Source organism: Hemiscyllium ocellatum, chromosome 13 (genome assembly GCF_020745735.1).
Source record: "Hemiscyllium ocellatum isolate sHemOce1 chromosome 13, sHemOce1.pat.X.cur, whole genome shotgun sequence".
Lineage (NCBI taxonomy): Eukaryota > Metazoa > Chordata > Chondrichthyes > Orectolobiformes > Hemiscylliidae > Hemiscyllium > Hemiscyllium ocellatum.
The window spans coordinates 80,545,465-80,565,385 of NC_083413.1; the positions used below are offsets into that span (position 1 = coordinate 80,545,465).

A 19,921-nucleotide genomic window follows, 5' to 3' on the forward strand; every position below is an offset into this window, starting at 1 on the left:
TCAGGGACGCTATGACAAAGATATGTGCACATGATGCTACAGTTGGAGAGCTCTGGGTAAACCCCTGCTGTATTCAGTTTGCCTCATGATGGCCTGAGAGGAGATGCATTGTAGATTCTCCAGAATTCTACAAGGATTGAAAGGGTTATACAAGGACTGTTTATATCCCCATGAAAATGGAAAAGTAAAGGGGGATCTAATTGCGGTGTTTACGATGAGTAAAGGATTTAATAAGGCGTAAGAAAATCTATATCCTGAACATGGGAGATCCTTACCATACTGCAGCTTGACTATTTGATATCGGGAATCTTCACTCAAGGATTCGTGGAAATCTGGAACCTTTTCTCCTACTCGCGCACCATTTCCACACCCTCCACTAACATCCAGCAGCCCCCCCAAAAAAAACACAAGTTCTGTGGAGGCTGGTGGTCAGCTGAAAGTTTCAAAACTAACACTGGCCATTTTTCTTTCTCTTTTGTTTGAAGAAGGTAACTAAGAAACAGGGAACCAGGCATGTAAACAGAATTCAAGTACAGAGCACTCAGGGTCTAAGTGAGCAATCAAGTTGCCAAATGGTCTCCTCCCATTGCTAGACTGGTGATATATGGAATCCAGTGGACAGGAGCACATGTCTGTCAATAAAGTTGCCAGGCTGATGATAAAGTGTATTCTGCCTTGCGTTCTAGTGAGGAACGATTCGTCTTGATGACACACAAACTCTGTCAGCAGTCAAACTCGGCCTGATCTCGGGCCACTTTCTCAGACATCCGTCTCTGACCATGCTGTTAGTGAGGCGACTCCATCCCATTTGGGAGTTGGGGTTTGAACAGTTCAGCAACTTTCACCCATAAATAAATAGAAGGGTACAATGACTGACCAGTTGGACATTCTACAGCAGCGGGTCAGTGGGGAGTAATCGGGAAGAATAGTCATGCTTTTCTTTATGGACATTAAGTTCTAAGATTAAAAGCAATATTTTGCTTCTAACTGTATCAATTAAGGTAGAGTTGACTAATTTTTACGTAAAACTAGGTTGACTCATTGCAGTCTTCATTAAAAAAATGAAAATAACAGCTTTGAAATAATACCCTTAATAGTTAGCAACTGCTTAAATTATTTGAGCTTAGGTAAGTTAACCTTGGCACTGTTTCCAATATTGTGTCCAGCTCATTGCTCACTCCTTGATCTCGAAGACATCAGGAAGCTATTTGATCAATGTACGCTCGGTCATGTCCTAATCTGTTCATAACCACACGTGCATTTTCCAGCAAGGGCCAACGAGACATTAGCAATGGTTAGAACAGACTGATTCTTTCCTCCCCTAGTCTCAGAGCTACTCTCGTCAAAAGGAGGACGCTGAATGGCGATCAGATCATTCAGTCGAGCCTGGGATCCTCTCGTCACTGTTTCTGACACTGCTTTTACTCAAGCCGTCAAAAGGGAGAGCCTTCACTGTCCATTTAATCTGGACTCTGAGTGTGGACAGCCCCAAAATACACAGCGCTAAACTCACACACCAGCGTCGTCTACCAGAAGATCTCTGCACTCAGCCGGGTCATTCCAGAAAGACAGCAAGGCTATGCAGAACAGGCATGTAATGTCATACACAGACCAAGAGACACAGAGTAAATACAATTCACTTTATCAAAGGGTTTTCATTCACAAAATGTATACGTTTGGGCTATAGATATACAAGTAGCAAATGAGGCCAAAGGAAAACAAAATCTTACTAGATTTTAGTGCCCCTCCAATACTGTTGATTAAAAGCTAACCAGATGATTGCCAGAGTGACCGCTGGTTTTGGGACTGTGCTGTACTCTTGGATAATGTGCAGAGAAATCCAGCAACTACACTTGGTATCTACATGACTGGCAGACACATGACAAGTAACCGCTTCGGCCAGTTGGGCACTTGGCAACCTTGCACAACTGTTACTTGCTTCAAGGTAATACTTGTGTAACGGGGGCCGGGGCCGGGGGAGGGGACAAGACTTGGTAAATAACAAGGGAAAACGTTTCGGTCCTGACTCTATTTTCAGTTGCACCACATTGGCAGACCACTGCTATGTCAAAGTGAAGTTTTTGTTACACAGGACTTTTCCTCAACCTTCACCTGCGTTTTGAGGAGTCTTGGCCCACATGAAAACTGCAAGCCATGTGACACAGGGAGACACGACTGAAAATAGTAACTTAGTGGAAACGTTGTCCATTATCAAAGAGCCTGAGCACCCTACACACATCAATGGTTTCAGTACTAAAACCTGCAGTTCATAACTGGAGACCTGCAAGTTACCAAAGTAAGGCAAACATAGGTAAACAAGTGTAGAAACAGAAACAAGATTTGTTAGAAATCCCTCCCCGTTCCCCAACGATATTCTACTGTTTTGCTGCAGCGTTCCGTTGCCAAGTCTGTCTGAGGTAGCGCTGACCGAAGGCTTGCTTGGCAACGGAAGCTAGCATCATAAAATAGTGCAGTAGTAAAAGTAACTAGACCAGGAAGTGGAGGCATCAGCCCCGATCAGGTCGTAGGTGGAGTCCCGTGATTGGTCCTGCAGCCTGTTGTCAGGAGTAATGATTGTAGAGAGGTGGGGCATGGAGAGTGCCATTCTGGAAATAGTGCTGTCGAGATGCCATGTACTCAGTGTAGCTGATTGTTACTTTCTCACTGCGGTACCTGGGCAGAAAGAAACAGAACTACAGCAAAACTTTTTTAACCAAACCCCTTGATAAACCGGCAAACATTATACACGTCAGGGACCGCGATGTCCCCGAGTATTAATGCTGTGAATAAAGTGTAACAGTGATGTGTGGTGCTGGAAAAGCACAGCCTGTCCTGATGAAGGGCTTATGCCCGAAATGTCGATTCTCCTGCTCCTCAGATACTGCCTGATCTGCTGTGCTTTTCCAGCACCACACTCTCCACTCTGATCTCCAACATCTGCAGTCCTCACTTTCTCCTGTAACAGTGATGTGTTTACTGCCTGCATCACGTTTCTATGACTGTGTTTCGACACTGGATTTTAGGAAGTGCTTTGACATTTTAACACAGACTTTCTGAGGCACGTTGATGTCTTGAAACTTCAGCTGATCAGGGTCGACTGCAGTTTATCCATACCTCTTGATCATCCAGAATACCCAGCGCACCCTTGGGACCCAAAGGTGCCAGTTAATAAAAACTTTGCTGTACGTTAATGTGGCTGCAGCTGGTGAGACTCAAAACAGGAGAATGGCACAGTTAACGTCCCTTCTAGAACGTGTCCCCTCCATCGTCAACCCCTGCTTCCTGAAAACACTGAGTAATGTTCAGGTAGTAGCACAGATGCAAGGCTAGCCCACATTCTGTTCCCAGAAGTAACTCTTTTCTTTCAGGGAGCCTTGGGGAGTGAATGTGAACAGGCTATAGAAATCATAATGAGATTCAATGTGACCCCAAACCTTTAGGGAAGCAAGGATCCACAATTAAACTGCCATCCAGAGGATATTAGCAATGATTACTCTCTCTATTGTTGTGACCAGGAGGGTAATTGCCAACTGCTGCTCTCATGGAGGTTAGATAATGTCACGAGAGAGAGATCACATTGGATGGCATTGTCCAACATATGACCTAAATCAATTGGCTGCTTGAAAGAAACTTCAACTCAGGTTCTCATGGAGTTATGGGGCTCAAGTTCAGCTCCAGGAAAGTACAGATAGGGCCTTGGCTCGGAATTCTAGTCCGATGACCAGCAGGATGCCAGTGATTTCTCACCGTGTGGGTTGTTGGTTGTGGGTGTTCTCCCACCTTATAGGACAGACGCCTAATCTTGGCTGGTCTAAAGAAGGGGTTTTGACGATGAAAGCAGCTTTCATCTTACAGTATGTCAGACTATTAACATAAAACCCTTCCACTCTTTCCAATGGAGTGGCATGTGAAGATTCAAGAGGTGATCACTTTCAGAGAGGCAACAAGATTCAAGGCCCACGTTGTTAAGTTAGAATTTTCATCTGCCGTCAAGAAACCTTTTCCATTGCTTCACCATTTCAATCTTTCCCCCATTAGGTCAGCACCAAAAACCCTGGATGATCAGTGACCACTGTGCAGCCAGATCTGAAAGATTGACCTGCCTTTTCTCTTTTCACAATGCTGTCAAACCTGTTTGCAGGGTGATCATCCCATCTTTCCTGCTTACCATTTTGGGCATTTGAATGTTATTTCCATTTCTGTTTTCATTATTTGTTCCTTTCGTATTGTTTGCTTTTCCTGTCTAATTCTCTAGCACAGGAGGGAAGGAGAGTTAATTCTATCCTTCAGCGAGCTGCGTTCAAGTGACCAAGACACCCTATGGATCCAACTTCACAGAACCGCTACAGCGCGGGGAGACGTCCATTTAGAGTGGTGCTGGAAAAGCACAGCAGGTCAGGCAGCATCCAAGGAGGAGGATGTTTCAGGCAGAAGACCTTCATCAGGAATAAGGCAAGGAACCACCGGGGTGGAGAGATAAATGGGTAGGGGTGGGACTGGGGAGAAGGTAGCCAAGAGTACAATAGGTGATGGAGGTGGAGATGAAGGTGATGGGGCAGAGAGGAGGGTGGAGTGGATAGGTGGGAAGGGAGATTGGCAGGTAGGACAGATCATGTGGGTGGTGCTAAGCTGGAAGGTTGGAACTGGGATAAGGAAGGGGGAGGGGAAATGAGGAAACTGGTGAAGTCCACATTGATGCCCTGGGGTTGAAGTGTTCCGAGGCGGAAGATGGGGCGTTCTTCCTCCAGGCATCTGGTGGTGAGGGAACGGCGATGGAAGAGGCCCAGGACCTGCATGTTCTTGGCAGAGTGGGAGGGGCGAGTTGAAATGTTGGGCCACGGGGCGGTGTGGTTGATTGGTGCGGGTGTCCTGGAGATGTTCCCTAAAGCGCTCTGCTAGGAGGCGCCCAGTTTCCCCAATGTAGAGGAGACTACATGACTACCTGGTCAGGTCCATGTCCCCCTACAGCCCACCCTCCCATCCTGGCACTTTCCCCTGCCACCGCAGGAATTGCAAAACCTGCGCCCACACCTCCTCCCTCACCTCCATCCAAGGCCCTAAAGGAGCCTTCCACATCCATCAGAGTTTCTCCTGCACATCCACCAATACCATATTGCATCCGTTGCTCCCGATGCGGTCTCCTCTACATTGGGGAGACCGGATGCCTTCTCGCAGAGCGCTTTAGCAAACATCTCTGGGACACCCGCACCAATCAACCACACCGCCCCGTGGCCCAACATTTCAACTCCCCCTCCCACTCTGCCGAGGACATGCAGGTCCTGGGCCTCTTCCATTGGCACTCCCTCACCACCTGATGCCTTGAGGAAGAACGCCTCATCTTCCGCCTCAGAACACTTCAACCCCAGGGCATCAATGTGGATTTCATCAGTTTCCTCATTCCCCACCCCCACCCCACACCTTACCCCAGTTCCTAACTTCTAGCTCAGCACTGTCCCCATGACCTCCCCTACCTGCCAATCTCCCTTCCCACCTATCCGCTCCCCCCTCCTCACTGACCTATCACCATTACCCCCACCCCCATCCACTTATCACACTCTCAGCTACCTTCCCTCCAGCCCACCCCCCTCCCATTTATCTCTCCACCCCGAAGGCTCCCTGCCTCATTCCTGATGAAGGGCTTTCGTCCAAAACATCGATTTTCATGCTCCCCAGATGCTGCCTGACCTGCTGTGCTTTTCCAGCACCACTCTAATCTCGATTCTGATCTCCAGCATCTGCAGTCCTCACTTTCACCTATTTGGCTCATTGTGCCTATCTATGGCATGGTCTATGGCAACTGGAATGTAGAAGACAATGTTCCAAGGTTTCAATGCTTCCTTGAGTGGGAGATGCTCAATAGCTAGAATAGGAGATTGACCACATCATTACCTGTTCATAGAACAAGGTTAAGGGAGGTTTATCCTGCATCCAAACTGTTTTACAATTCACCCAGCTGTGCTTCCTAACTTAGTACTGTAGCTTAGTAGGAGAATCCCGTCATACCCCTCCAAGCCAGAGGTTTAAGAGTTGAATTCCACTCCAGACAACTGGTCAAAGTCAAGAGTGATGCTCCTCTGCTGTACTAAGGGAGTGCAATACGGTTAGAAATAACAGCTTTCAATGAGATACCTCCTTGTCCATTGAAATAGACGCAAGTTATTCCACACTTACTCACACAGCAGAGTTCCTCCTGTGTCTTTATCCCTTGGCCATTATCACCAATTTAGTCATGGATTTTCAGTTGTTTGAGACATTTTACTGTACCTGATACGTTTTCCTATATTATAACAGCGACTACATTTCAACAGTACTCTGTTAGCTCTGGTATGCTTTGAGGTGCTCTTTTGTTAATATTAAAAAGGTTTGTAGAAGAAGCTACATCCTTTACCTAGCCGAGAGTATATCTGCTCTCACTGAACCCTCCCTGAGACGGCCTTGAATGAGGCCTCACAGTATTTGAAAGCAGCACTCCTGAGCACCATCACCCAGGACACTCTAAACAACCAGCAACATCAAAACCTCAGAGCTCAGTAATCCCAACTGAAAAACAACCACTTAGCAATCTATAGGCATCTCTGAAAATAGAGGGTTCCACACACATTGCAACAAAGAAATAAGCTTGAAAGGGACGATTTCATTTTAGGTAGGTCATCTTATAGTTTGGCTGATCTACTTTTCTACCTCAACTTAAAAAGAAATGTATTGTTTAGTAACCATAACCTGTACGACAGAGTGTCTGTCAACTGTGATGTTTTCAGAGTGAAGAGGAAATTCTACAGCAGCTCCAGTACACAACACAACTGCAAAGCAGTTAGTTTTCTGGGCCCCAGAATTATATTCAGGGAGCACAAAGGTGTTACATCATCAATGAGGACATTGCTACAACTGCTCTGTGGCAAATAGTCCCAAAGCATGACCATAACATTATAGCTGCCTCTAAACAGTTGAGTCAGGGGCATGCATACCTGAAACAGATTTCAATTCCCTTGTGAACTCCCCCACTGAAACAATGAACATATTCCCACCCTAGAACCTATCTGTTACTCCTAAAACTCTTTGGTGGCCCAATAAACAGCCCCAGTACCCAAGATCCAAAGGAGCAACTGACTTCACTTCTGGCAATAAAACTCGAGCGAGAAAGGTGGTCACTTGGCCAACTGCAGATGCTCCACAATCAACTAGGGACAAGGATGTGATTGAAATGCAAAACCAATAAAGGGCGCTTTGCATACCTGCAACAGACCCTGACCAAACCTGAACAATAAAAAGGACTTCATCCCTCTCAAATTACTGATACCTTACCTACTTCATTAGGAGCCATGGCCAATATGCAACCAAGTTCTGTACTTTCACATAATCCATCTCTGGTCTTTATTCAGATGCACATATCTTATTGGCCTCCAAGCCTGACACACCGTTTAGAATAAACCGTTTTACTGTGTTACTCACCTGGTCAGCTTGATTGCTTTCCTAAACTCGTTTGTGATTGGAGCTTTATAACCACCTTTTCTCAGAAGAGAGTCTATGGTCTGAATCTGGTCCCAGTCTGCAAGACAAGCACACACACACACACAGGTAGTGCCAGGGACAAAGAATGGCACCATGATATCAGCAAAAGCCTGTAATGAGGTTCCTACACACAAGTTCATCTATCCAAAGTAACAAACTAAATGTCACCCACAGGAAGGGAGTGAACTGATGGGAGGGGAAGTTTTGAACACTGCCAGGGTGGTAGTAGCATTCACCATTCAGAGTGGAGTGTGCATGTTGTCACGGAGGGGGGGGGGGGGGGGGGGAAAGAGGGTTGAATGCTGTCAGAAGTGGATGGGTGGTCACTGGTGTCAGGAGGAGAAGGAATGGGTGAGGTGAACAGTGACAGGAGGGAGCTGCACATCAGCTGATTCATTTAGAAAACTCCTCCTGACATCTGTTAGAAAAAGCTCAATGCAAATCCCTGTGTAATCCAGGGTCGATAGGGGAGCAAACAGTCCCAGGTCTGGAAACTACCCTCATACAGCACTGTCCTGAGGAACCAGGCAGGGTAAAACCAGCAACTGGAACTCCAAACTTCCAGAGTAAGTACAGCACGTGTGCACGTTGGGTTTTCCTCAGTTTCATGAGGCAAACCAGGGAGTTACATTGAGCAATTTACCACCAATCCACTCGAAATGTTAATGTTGCTTCTCTATTACCAAACCACTGGCCTTCAACAATGCACCAGTGGTTAGCAATCACCTGTTAAGGGCAATCCCAAGGCATTTTATACAAATAAGAAGCAAGGTGGCTAGGGAAAGGGTAGGTCCACTCAATGACAATGGAAGGAATTTGTGTGTGGAGCCAGAGGAAGTGGGCGAGGTCCTTAACAAATACTTTGCGTCAGTATCCATTATGTCCTTTGAGTGTGTCAGGATGGTAATGTTAGGGTGCGTCAATATGAAAAAGGTGGAGGTTTGGATGTTTTGAAAAGCAAAGTAGAAAAATCTCCAGGACCTGATGGGATCTATCCCAGAATGCTGAGGGAGGCAGATGAATAAACTGCTGGTGCCCAGAACAAAATCCTCATTAGTCACAGAAGAGGTCCCAGAGGGCTGGAGAATAGCCAACATGGTTTCTTTGTTTAATAGGGGCAACAGGGATAATCCAGGAACTCACAGGTCAGTGAGCCTTACATCAGTGGTAGGGAAATTACTGGAGAAGATTCTTAGGGATAGGATTTGCTCACATTTGGACAGTTATTAGCGACAGGCAGTATGGCTCTGAGTGGGGAAAGTCATGTTTCTCAAAAGTTTTAAGGAAGCAACAAAGATGACTGATGAAGTCAGGGCAGTAGATGTTTTCTGCATGGACTTCAGCAAAGCCCCTCTTAGCAGGCTTATACAAAAGATAAGGTCACAAAGGACCCATGGTGAACTGATAAGCTAGACACAGAACTGGCTTATTCATAGAAGATACAGTGACCATGGAAGGTTATTTTTTAGATGCACTGGGATCAGTGCTGGGACCTCTGTTGTTTGTAATATATATTAATGATTTGGGGGAGAATGTAGGTGGCCTGGTTAGTACTTGAGGATGACACAAAGACTGGAGGAGCTGTTGATCGTGAGGTGGATTGCCAGAGGACACAGTAGGGTATTGATAGGCTAAGAGACGTAGGTGGAGAAATGGCAGATGGAGTTTAATCTGGACAAATGCAAGGTAATGCATTTTGGAAGGTCTAATGCAGGAGGGGAGCATGCAGTAAATGGCAGAACCTTAATAGCATCGATGTGGGGAGGGACCTAGGAGTACAGGTCCATAGTTCCCTGCTGGATAAGGCAGTCAAGAACGCATGATTCTTTCATCAGTCAGGACACGTTGTATAAATATTGGCAAGTCACGTTGAAGCTGTACAGAACTTTAGTTAGGCAACATTTGGAATACTGTGTACAATTCTAGTTGCCACACTACCAGAAGGATACAAAGGCTTTGAAGGAGGTACAGAAGTGGTTTACCACCAATGTTGCCTGGTTTGCAGGGTATCAGTTATGAGGAGAGATTGGACAAACTTGGCTGTTTTCATTTAAACATCAAAAGGACAACGGGCGACCTGACAGAAGTTTACAAAATTATGAGGGGCTTGGGTAAAATGGACAGTCAGAGTCTTTTTCCCAGGGTAGAAATGTCAATTACTAGTGGCCATAGGTTTAAGATAGAAAAGAATAAGTTTACAGGAGATGCGAGAGACAGGGTCATCTCTTTTTACACACAGAGGGTGGTAAGTGCCTGGAATGTGCTGCCACAAGTAGTGGTGGAAGCAGATACAATAGCAACATTTAAAATGCATCTTGACAGGTACGTGAATAGAAGGGAATACAGGGATGCATAATGTACAAGCAAAATGTTTTTAGTCCAGCAAGGCATCACATGTCGGTGTTTTCTTGATGGGCCGAAGGGCCTGTTCCTGTGATGTACTGCTCTTCATTCTTTCCTGGCCCTCAATAAACACACGCAGAAAAAGGGGGTTAATAAATTCACCAGGTTGGCATTCACACGTACCCTGTTCCTTGGCCACTTCTGGTAAGTATGTTGCTGTGCGTTTTGCTCCCTTTTCATTCACAAACTCTATCCGAATCCCATGTACTCCCACCTAAACACAGATTCAACTTTATTACTATGAGAAAACAAAAGACATATTACCAGCAATTGCTGCAAAAGCAATGCCATCTTACATACAGCAGCAGACCTACACTAATCTGCTTTGCAAAAGGGTCAAGTGACTAACTTTATTTAAAACAAAACAGCCTTTGGGATGTCCTGTGCAGAACGGGGGCCATGCAGGGACCAGGAAAGTCCCAGGTGAATCCCATATTTGCTCAGCTAAGGCATTGGAAACTGCAAAATCATCATCCTCAGATGCTCACCTCAATTTTTCAAAACACAAGCAACTCAAATCAAATTAAATTTGACCCTTTAAACCCTGGTGTCCTCCCTATGAATTTTGTTTTCGGTATACCTGCTCTAAAGCCAACATTCTTCCCATGGCTCAGGACCTGAAAAATACCTGAACATAATACTGTTAACCAGGTGGGGGTCAGGCTGAGGTGGCTCTGGAGAACTGAAGCAGCATTTCCTCTTTCTGATGTTACAACTGTCTTGGAGATGAAGGGAAACTTTCCAGTTGCCTTTCTTCCTTAGTTGATATCTACGCACTAGCTTTTGGTACTTTGTGTACACAGATTCCTAATTAAATCCTTTCGCTCCTCTACCATATGCAGTGTGGCTGCACTGTGAACATATTCTAACTTATCTTTCTCAGATTCAAAACAGATGACCTCCCATTTCCCCACAGTGAGTGTATCAGCCGCAGTTTAGCCCACACATGATCTGTCACTGTTTTTCTAACGTCTTCCACAAAACTTGTTGCGTAACTTTGTGCAATCTTAGATATAAACCCAAGATTCTGATCATTAATGAGCCTCGTTGTTGGTTAGGTGTGACAATTAAGCATCTGAATTCTCATTTTGAGGTAAATATTGTCCCAACAGTGAACTTGCAGGTCACTCTGGTAAGAAACTCATGTCCAATCTCAGATACCTATCGTTGGAGCTACACGCCCTCCCACCCACATATCTCAAACCCTCACAACATTGTGCACTCTTGGTGCTGTTGTTTAAAACAATCAAGTCACCAGTCACACCACCAGAACTGGAGAGTGTGGCTTGACTGACTGTTTTAGTAAAATAAAATAAATAATTGATGAAAATCTAAAACACACAAGACCACAAATTGTTGGAGAAACTCAGTGGGTCTAGCAGCATCTGTGGAGAGAGAAACAGAGTTAATGTTTCAGTCCTGGGACTCCATTGACCATCATTCAGTAAAAATGCTTGAAAATGAAGAAAATTAATACTTCCAAGATGTACATGGAAACCAGGAGGCAATGAGAGGGCACGTCAGCAAAATCCAGACTTGGTTTGTTTAGAGAGAAAAGATAATTATTGTTCACAGTCAGGGAATACAACTGAGTCACCTAGTGGTTGTATTACAGCATTGCAATTGGTTGGTCCCTTTTAACACTCGCTCCTGAAAGTGGAGTCAGGCCCTTGCTGACTTTGGGAAAAGGGGATGGGAAACATTGAAATCGGATCTCCCTGTTAGGTGAAATGACAAACTACCATTGTTTCATTCTGTAGACTGAGCACCAATTTTGGACAGCAACCTACCCGCATCCTACATCTCATTTACGGTGGCACGGTGGCTCAGTGGTTAGCATCGCTGCCTCAGTGCCAGGGACCCGGGTTCAATGTCTGCCTCAGGCAACTGCCTGTATGGAGTTTGCACATTCTCCATGTGTCTGCATGGGTTTCCTCTGGGTGCTCCGGTTTCCTCCCACAATCCAATGATGTGCAGGTTAGGTGAATTGGCTATGCTAAATTTCCCATAGTGTTAGGTGCATTAGTCAGGGGTAAATATAGGATAGGGGAATGGGTCTGGGTGGGTTACTCTTCGAAGAGTCAGTGTGGACTTGTTGGGCTGAAGGGCTTGTTTGCACACTGTACAGATACTACGATTTACAGTATAAGCATTGGCAGGTTACCAGTTCTATGGGTGCATCTTTATATTGTCACTGAGTTTGGCCAGTTCTACGGATGTTTAAAACTAGAATGGTAACCTTATTTCTCCCCAGTGCTCAATCACCTGTGGAGACCTCTGCCTTTCAGGAGCTCACCAAGTAAGGTAATGGTTTAAAATTAATGAGCTATTCGGTCAAATAAGACTTCCGTTAAAACAATTTAACTACAATGAAAGAGAGACAGCTACATGGCCAGAAAGGTCTTCATGTATCACTGTGCTTGTCTCGTATTCTATCAGTGGAAATGGTAGCTGACAACCATGCTGAGACCAAGCCTTCTTGCAAAACTTTGCATTAGCCAGTGTGCTGTCAACAATGGACGAGCGAGGTCGTAGTATCAATGGAGATCTGCAGGGCACCCAAATTCCATGCTGCCCCCTTCACTTTGCTGCCTGGATTAGCAATTCTCAATGGAATCTTGCAAAGTGAAGGAGATCAGGCACCTGACCTGTGGAATATCTATGGGAGAGGATGATATCAAGTAAGATTCCCTCACCTTTGGTAACCTATGGATGGTAAAAGAGGGGTTGACACTTGAAAGAGGAGCATCATTAAGATATTTTCTAATCAAACTATTGGGAGATGTTATGAAACACCTATGGAGCAGGTGGATCGCGAACCCAGGCCTTGTGGTTCAAAGGTAAGGATACTCCCACCACAACACAAAGGGCCCTCATCATTAACAATATTAGCTGAAATGGGAGCCAGGAGGGCTAGTTGCCTGAAGTTCAAGATAGGGAGGGTGGAAGGATGAGAAGCAAAGAGAAGGCAAGTGGAAAATGAGGGAGAACCTGCAGATTAATCCAGGACCGGAGTGCCTCGGCTCAGAAAGGTTGGTCAGGAGCCAGTAGATACATGTGAATTGAGGGGAGATGGTAGTAGATGCAGATGCATTAATGGTCTCCATGGTGGAGAATGTTGTGAACACCAGATTAGAGAATCGTGGCTAAACACTTTGCTATTACATTAGGATCTATCATTACTAGCATTCTCATCCAGAACACATGAGCTGGATTGGTTGGAAAGAATTAGGTAAGACAAATCAGCCGGGCTGTTTGGTTCCATGAAACTTGAGCTCTGATGTTGTGACCTTTCTATCCTACATCCCATGAGGTCTCCATGCAATGGACATTAATTAGACAGTGGTCAGACTAGGGGTCCCATTCCCCTAGTCTGTTCAAATATCCTGAGGCACTCAGCAGTACTTCCTCCAGAGTTTGTATCTGCTCTACCACCTCATCCTGGAGGTGTGCATCTGAGGTCAATGATTCAGTTTGGGTCCCTGTGAGGATATAACTTTATTCCAGTCAAATACTGGCATTTATCAGCAAATGGGAGACCCTCTTTGCCCTATTAGTAAATATTCTCAGCCTGCCTCAGAGAATCATACTTTTATTCCCCAACATCCGACCATTATTTTGCCAAGTCAAACATCAATTTCTGAGGCACATAGTCATCTCTTTGCTTTGTAGAAAAGTGACAAGATCCACTTTCAGTCACTGTTGGGGTCTCCAAGGGTAAACTTGTCATGGTTGTTCAAAGTCTTCTGCTATATTGAGCTCCAGAGGTTATATGACATAACTCCCCTTGACAGCAAGACCACATTTGAGTCTAGCATCAAGGTGTCAACGCAAAGCTAGGGTCAGTGATAAATCAGAGTCAAATCTGACAAAAGGAAGATTTTTGTTGTTGATGGCGCATCCCTGCAGGAGTCCTTCCAGAGTGTGTCCTGGGCCCAAATATCTTCAGCTGTTTCATCTTAACCTTCTTCCATCACAAGTTCTGACGTGGGGAAGTTTGCTGATGATGACAACATTCTGCACTATTCACAACTCCCATAATGAGGGAGCCCATGTCAAAATACAGCAAGAACCTGGACAGCACCTAGGTTTGGGTTGATATATGGCAAGGAACATTTGTTAAGCAGGTGGCAGGCAATTACCATCTCCACTAAGGATGGATCTAACCACTTCACTTAGACATTCAGAGGCATTAACATCAGTGAATACCCTAACCTGAAGGTAACCATTGACCAGAAATTACACAAGTGGTTACAATAGCAGGTTGGAAGCTGAGAAACCTTCAGCCAATAACTTACCTCCTGACTCCTAGAGTGCACTGTATACAAGATTCAAGTCAGGAGTGGGTGTCTCACCTGCCTGAACAGTTCCAATAACACTCATGAAACTTGGCACAATCCAGGACACAGTAGCCTGCTTGAATGGGAGCACATCCATAAACATTCACACTCTCTCCATCACTGACATACAATGACAGCAACCTGCACTACAGAAATTCATCAAGGCTCCTTAGACAGTACCTTTGCAAAGCCATAACCAATACCATCGAGAACACCACCACCTGCAAGTTTCCCTCCAAGCCACTCAAACTCCTAACTTGGAAATACATTGCCATTCCTGCAATGTCACTGGGTCAGTGTCACTAGAACTCCCTCTCTAACAGCATTGTGGGTCTACCTACACCAAATGGATGGTAGTAGCTGAAAGCAAGTAAAGATGGGTAATAAATGCTGGCTCAAGTAGCAATACACACAACCCATGAATGAATGAATTGGCTGCAGATACGGCATCCACTAATATCATTTATTACATCCGTTGCTCCCGATGTGGTCTCCTCTATATTGGGGAGACTGGGATCCTCCTAGCAGAGTGCTTTAGGGAACATCTCCGGGACACCCGCACCAATCAACCACACCGCCCCGTAACCCAACATTTCCCTCCCACTCTGCCGAGGACATGCAGGTCCTGGGCCTCCTTCACCGCCACTCCCTCACCACCCGACGTCTGGAGGAAGAACGCCTCATCTTCCGCCTCGGAACACTTCAACCCCAGGGCACCAATGTGGACTTCAACAGCTTCCTCATTTCCCCTTCCCCCACCTCACCCTAGTTCCAAGCTTCCAGTTCAGCACTGTCCCCATCACTTGTCTGAACTTGTCCTACCTGCCTATCTCCTTTTCCACCTGTCCACTCCACCCTCTCCTCCCTGACCTATCACCTTCATCCCCTCCCCCACTCACCTATTGTACTCTATGCTACTTTCTCCCCATCCCCACCCTCTAGCTTATCTCTCCACGCTTCAGGCTCTCTGCCTTTATTCCTGATGAAGGGCTTTTGCCCAGAACGTTGATTTCGCTGCTCGTTGGATGCTGCCTGAACTGCTGTGCTCTTCCAGCACCACTAATCCAGTGTCCAACTGAGGCAAGGCAGAGTCCAACTGATTAAACATGAGCAGTATGCTCCGAGTCAGAACTAGGAGACATCCCTATCAGCATGATTGCACACTATAAGGGAGACAACAGGAATCTAAAAAACAAGGTTGTACAGATTTCCAATTAGTTTGATTTCAAAGATGGAAATGGGCTTTCACACAGCAATAGCCATAATGAGACAGCCCTTCTGGAACGTGCACGACAGGTATCAGGAGAAGGACAAAAGTCACTGCCCTGGCTTAAATGCTTCATATACCAGAAAGATTCCGGCACCCTAAGCCAAATCTATTCTAGAACAACTCAGCACTTACAAGGAATGGACAAACACTTCCCATTTAATTCCCCACCCGCCTGCCTCAGCCTTCAGAGGTGACAGTAAGTTTGAACTGGAATTCCATTACCTCCCAGTCCAGGTAATCACTGGCATCTTCGAAATTAGTGAGCAGCGAAACAGAGCAGAAGAGTTTGGGAAGTTCCTCACGAGTCAGCGGGGGGAAGCGGCTGTCCTTAAGAGCACTGCGAGGAGAGAAAGGTATCAACAAGATCAGGCTGGAAATTAAGGACTACTGATAGAATATGACCCATTTTCTACATAACAGGAAAGCCAAGAAACTGGTCATGGTAACATGTGGGATCTGTTATAATCCAGAAAGACAAATGGTGAAATACAGAATCGAATCTTTATACATATATTCACAGAGTAGCACAATAAAAGCATAAATCCCCAAGCTCAACCACCACTGTTTCAGTCAGAATCTATGACAGTAATTCAAGTGAATCATGACCAACAGAGAAGCATAGCAGCAGGAGTAGACCATTCAGCCTACCAAGTCTGTTCTGCAATTAAATGGAAGCACAGCTGATCATCCTTGCCCATGCTTGTTTTCTTCCATCTACACTACTCCGACATCCCTTTAAACCACTGGCCATCAGAAATCCATCACTCAACCACTTCTTTAAACATATTCAAAGACTGAGATCCTCTGGGATAAAGAGCTACAAAGATTTACAACCATGAGTAAAAAGATATTATGTCTCAGGATTAAACAGTATCCATCATTCTTTAAAACTCCTCACAATACAAGCCCAGTTTACTTAATCTCTCTTCATAGGACAGTTCCACCATTGCGAGAACGAGCTTTTGTTGCACTCCTATGGCAATAATATCCTTCCTGAGGTAAAGAGACCAAAACTATACACAGTATTTCAGGCGCGGTCTAATCAAGGTCCTGTACAATTGAAGCAAGACTTCATTACTCCTGCACTCAAGTCCCCTTGGAATAAGGGCTAACATACTATTAACCTTCCTAATTGTTTGCGGTATCTGCATGTTAACCTTCAATCACTTACAGACAAAAACACCCAGGTCCCTTTGTACACCAATATTACATAATCCCTTCCCATTTAACAAATATTCTGAACATCTGTTCCGTTTATCAAGGTGAATAAACTCACATTATGCCACAATGTATTCCATCTGCCACATTCTTGGTCACTCACTAAGTCAATTTAAACCCTCTTGAAGTTTCTTTGCACGTTTCTCAGAGCACTCATTCCCTCACAACTGTCTGGCATGCACAAACTTGGAAATGTTGCACTTGGTCTCCAGATTCAAATCATTGATATGTATAATGAACAACCGGAGACCAAATACTTGATCTCTGTGATAGCCACAGCCTGCCAACACAAGAATGATCTGCTTATTCTTTGTCTTCTGTCTCTTAGTTAACCCAGAGCAGTACATGATGCCTTCTATCTCAAGGGCTTGAATTTTGATGACCAATCTCATGTAGGTGATTTTATCAAAAACATTCTGAAACTCCTAGTAAAATACATATACAGATTTCCCTTCATAATTCTGTTAGTACCCTCTGCATAATTCTGTTAGCAGAATCCTCAAAACACTCAAAGGTTGATGAACAAAGAGACCTTGGAGTGCAGGTTCATAGCTCTTTGAAAGTGGAGTCACAGGTAGATAGGATAGTGAAGGCGGCATTTGGTATGCTTTCCTTTATTGGTCAGAGTATTGAGTACAGGAGTTGGGAGGGCATGTTGTAGCTGTGCAGGACATTGGTTAGGCCACTGTTGGAACATTGCATGCAATTCTGGTCACCCTCCTATCAGAAAGGTGTTGTGAAACTTGAAAGGGTTCAGAAACAATTTACAAGGATGTTGCCAGGGGCAGAGGATTTGACCTATAAGGAGAGGCTGAACAGGCTGGGACTGTTTTCCCTGGAGTGTCGGAAACTGAGGGGTGACCTCATAGAGGTTTACAAAATTATGAGGGACATGGATAGGATAAATAGACAAAGCCCTTTCCCTGGGTTGGGGGGAATCCAGAACTAGAGTGCATAGGTTTACAGTGAGATGGAAAAGATATAAAAGAGACCTAAAGGGCAACTTTATCACAGAGGGTGGTATGTGTATGGAATGAGCTGCCAGAGGAAATGTTGGAGGCTGGTACAATTACAACATTTAAGAGGCATCTGGATGGGTATATGAATAGGAAGGGTTTGGAAGGATATGGGCCATGTGTTGGCAGGTGGGACTAGATTGGGTTGGGATATCTAGTCGGCATGGACGGGTTGGACCGAAGGGTCTGTTTCCATGCTGTACATCTCTATGACTCTAAATATGCTTTCCCATTCACAAATTTGTGATAACTATGCCCAATCAGATCATTAATATCCAAGTGTCCATTAATCACAATCTTTTCCTTCTAATGATCAACATTCCCACTGATTTTTCTTCCTTGGCTGTGGAATTTCTAGGTCCTTGCACAGCAGCAACTTTGAGGAGCAGAAGTCTTTCAAACCTTGATCGCCATGGACAGGGGCTCTCCAGTGGCTGTGCAAATGCACAGCTTTGCGGGAACTTTGCTACTGATGCAAGGCAAACAGCTTTGTAGTTCCTCCCACATTCTTAGATCGTGGTGTGACATTTGCTTCGTTCCAATATGCAGCAGCCAATCACAAATCGATAGAATTTTGAAAGATCCATTCAATATCTGCACAGCTACCTCTTTCAACACTCTGGGATGTAAACTATCAATCCCTGAGGACTTAGTGACCTTCAGTTCTATTAATTGCTCCAATACTACCTCCTTACTATAATAATTTCCTTCAATTCCCTTGGATCTCTAATACTGGGAGATTCCTTGTGCCTTTCTCAGTGAAAACAAACGCCAAGTAATGAATTAGGTTCTCTGCCATTTCTCTTGCCTCCATGATAAGGTCTTCTGACTTTGCCTGCAATGTGCCCACAGTTGTCTTAGCCAAATATTTTCTTCTTACATATCTACAGAAGCTTTTGCAGACCATTTTTATGATTTTTTTGATAGTTCACATTCATATTCTACTCTGAGTTTCTTGGTCTTTCTTTGCTATATTCTAAAATCTTCCCAATCTTCAAGTTTAACATTCTTGCTGGCAACTTTAGAAATGTCTTCTTTTAATCTTGTATAATCCATAATGTCCTTTGTAACTCATTAACTTCTTGGGTGTTTTTTTGCATCTTGAAGGAATGTACAAGTTGCTGTAAACTATATAATAATTCCTTAAAGACTATCCAATGCTTTTGGATAAGATCCGTTTATGCATTTTTTTAAATACCCCCTGCCCATTAGCTCCTCATACCCTCAAATTTGTCTGTTCTTTTGTTCCAATTTAACTTCAGATTGGACAACCTCACTTTCAAACATAATACAAAATTCTATCATGTTATGGCCTTAAAAAGGCTCCTTTACAGCTAGATTATTAATAAACCCTCTCGCATTACAGAATATTAGACATAAAATAGCTTATTCTCTTGTCAGGTCTCCAACATAGTATTCCAGAAAACCTGTTACTAAGACACACCAGAAATTCATCCTCTATAGCTTTTGTGCTCACTATGTTTACCCAGTCTAAATGTAGATTGAAGCCATTCCTGATTATTGTATTGCTCATGCCTCATGCTTCTCTAATCTCCTGGTTAATAGCATGCCAACACTACTGCTTGGTGGCCTATAAACAACTCCTGGTGAAGGGGTTATGCTTGATAAGTCAACTCTCCAGTTCCTCGGATGCTGCCTGACCTGCTGCGCTTTTTCAGCGCCACACTTTTTCTGATCTCAAGCATCTACAGTCCTCACTTTCTCCTATAAGCAACTCCAACCAATGCTTGCTGCCACTGGTCGTTTATTAGCTCACACAAGCAGATTCCATGTGTTATTCTTCTGATCTGACTTCACTAACATTCTAATCCTGTCCCTTTATTATCAGTGCCATGTACCTTTCTGTCTTCCCTTCCTAAATATTGAATATCCTTGAATATTCAGTTCCCAGTCTTGGTCATCCTGCAGCTATGTTTCCATAATGGCAATTAGATCACACCCATTTATCTCTATTTGTGGTTTTAAATCATCTGCCTTTTGTGTCCGTTCAGGTAAATGGTCCTTCAATTTGCCTTTTGGAAATTATTCCACACTAACAGGGTGATGATTATTGACTCAAACATCCATTAAATACTAGGAATTTGTTTCTTCTAGTACAAAAGAACAAACTGCAATCATTCTCAGCTTAACCCCCACCACCTCAC

The 19,921-nt window shown here is 44.5% G+C and overlaps 1 protein-coding gene across 2 annotated transcripts in view; it reads right to left on the reverse strand.

Annotated features, from left to right (window-relative positions):
* Positions 1-1,626: 1,626 nt before the first annotated feature.
* LOC132821963 (AMMECR1-like protein) overlaps positions 1,627-19,921 on the reverse strand; it is a 59,048-nt gene continuing 40,753 nt past the window's right edge. For both annotated transcript variants that reach the window (XM_060834988.1, XM_060834989.1), the window contains 4 exons: positions 15,745-15,859; positions 10,036-10,126; positions 7,450-7,546; positions 1,627-2,673 (listed from right to left, as the gene is read on the reverse strand). In XM_060834988.1, the coding sequence (XP_060690971.1) occupies positions 2,562-2,673; positions 7,450-7,546; positions 10,036-10,126; positions 15,745-15,859 (415 nt within the window). In that variant the 3' untranslated portion in view covers positions 1,627-2,561. The remainder of the gene's footprint in view (positions 2,674-7,449; positions 7,547-10,035; positions 10,127-15,744; positions 15,860-19,921) is intronic.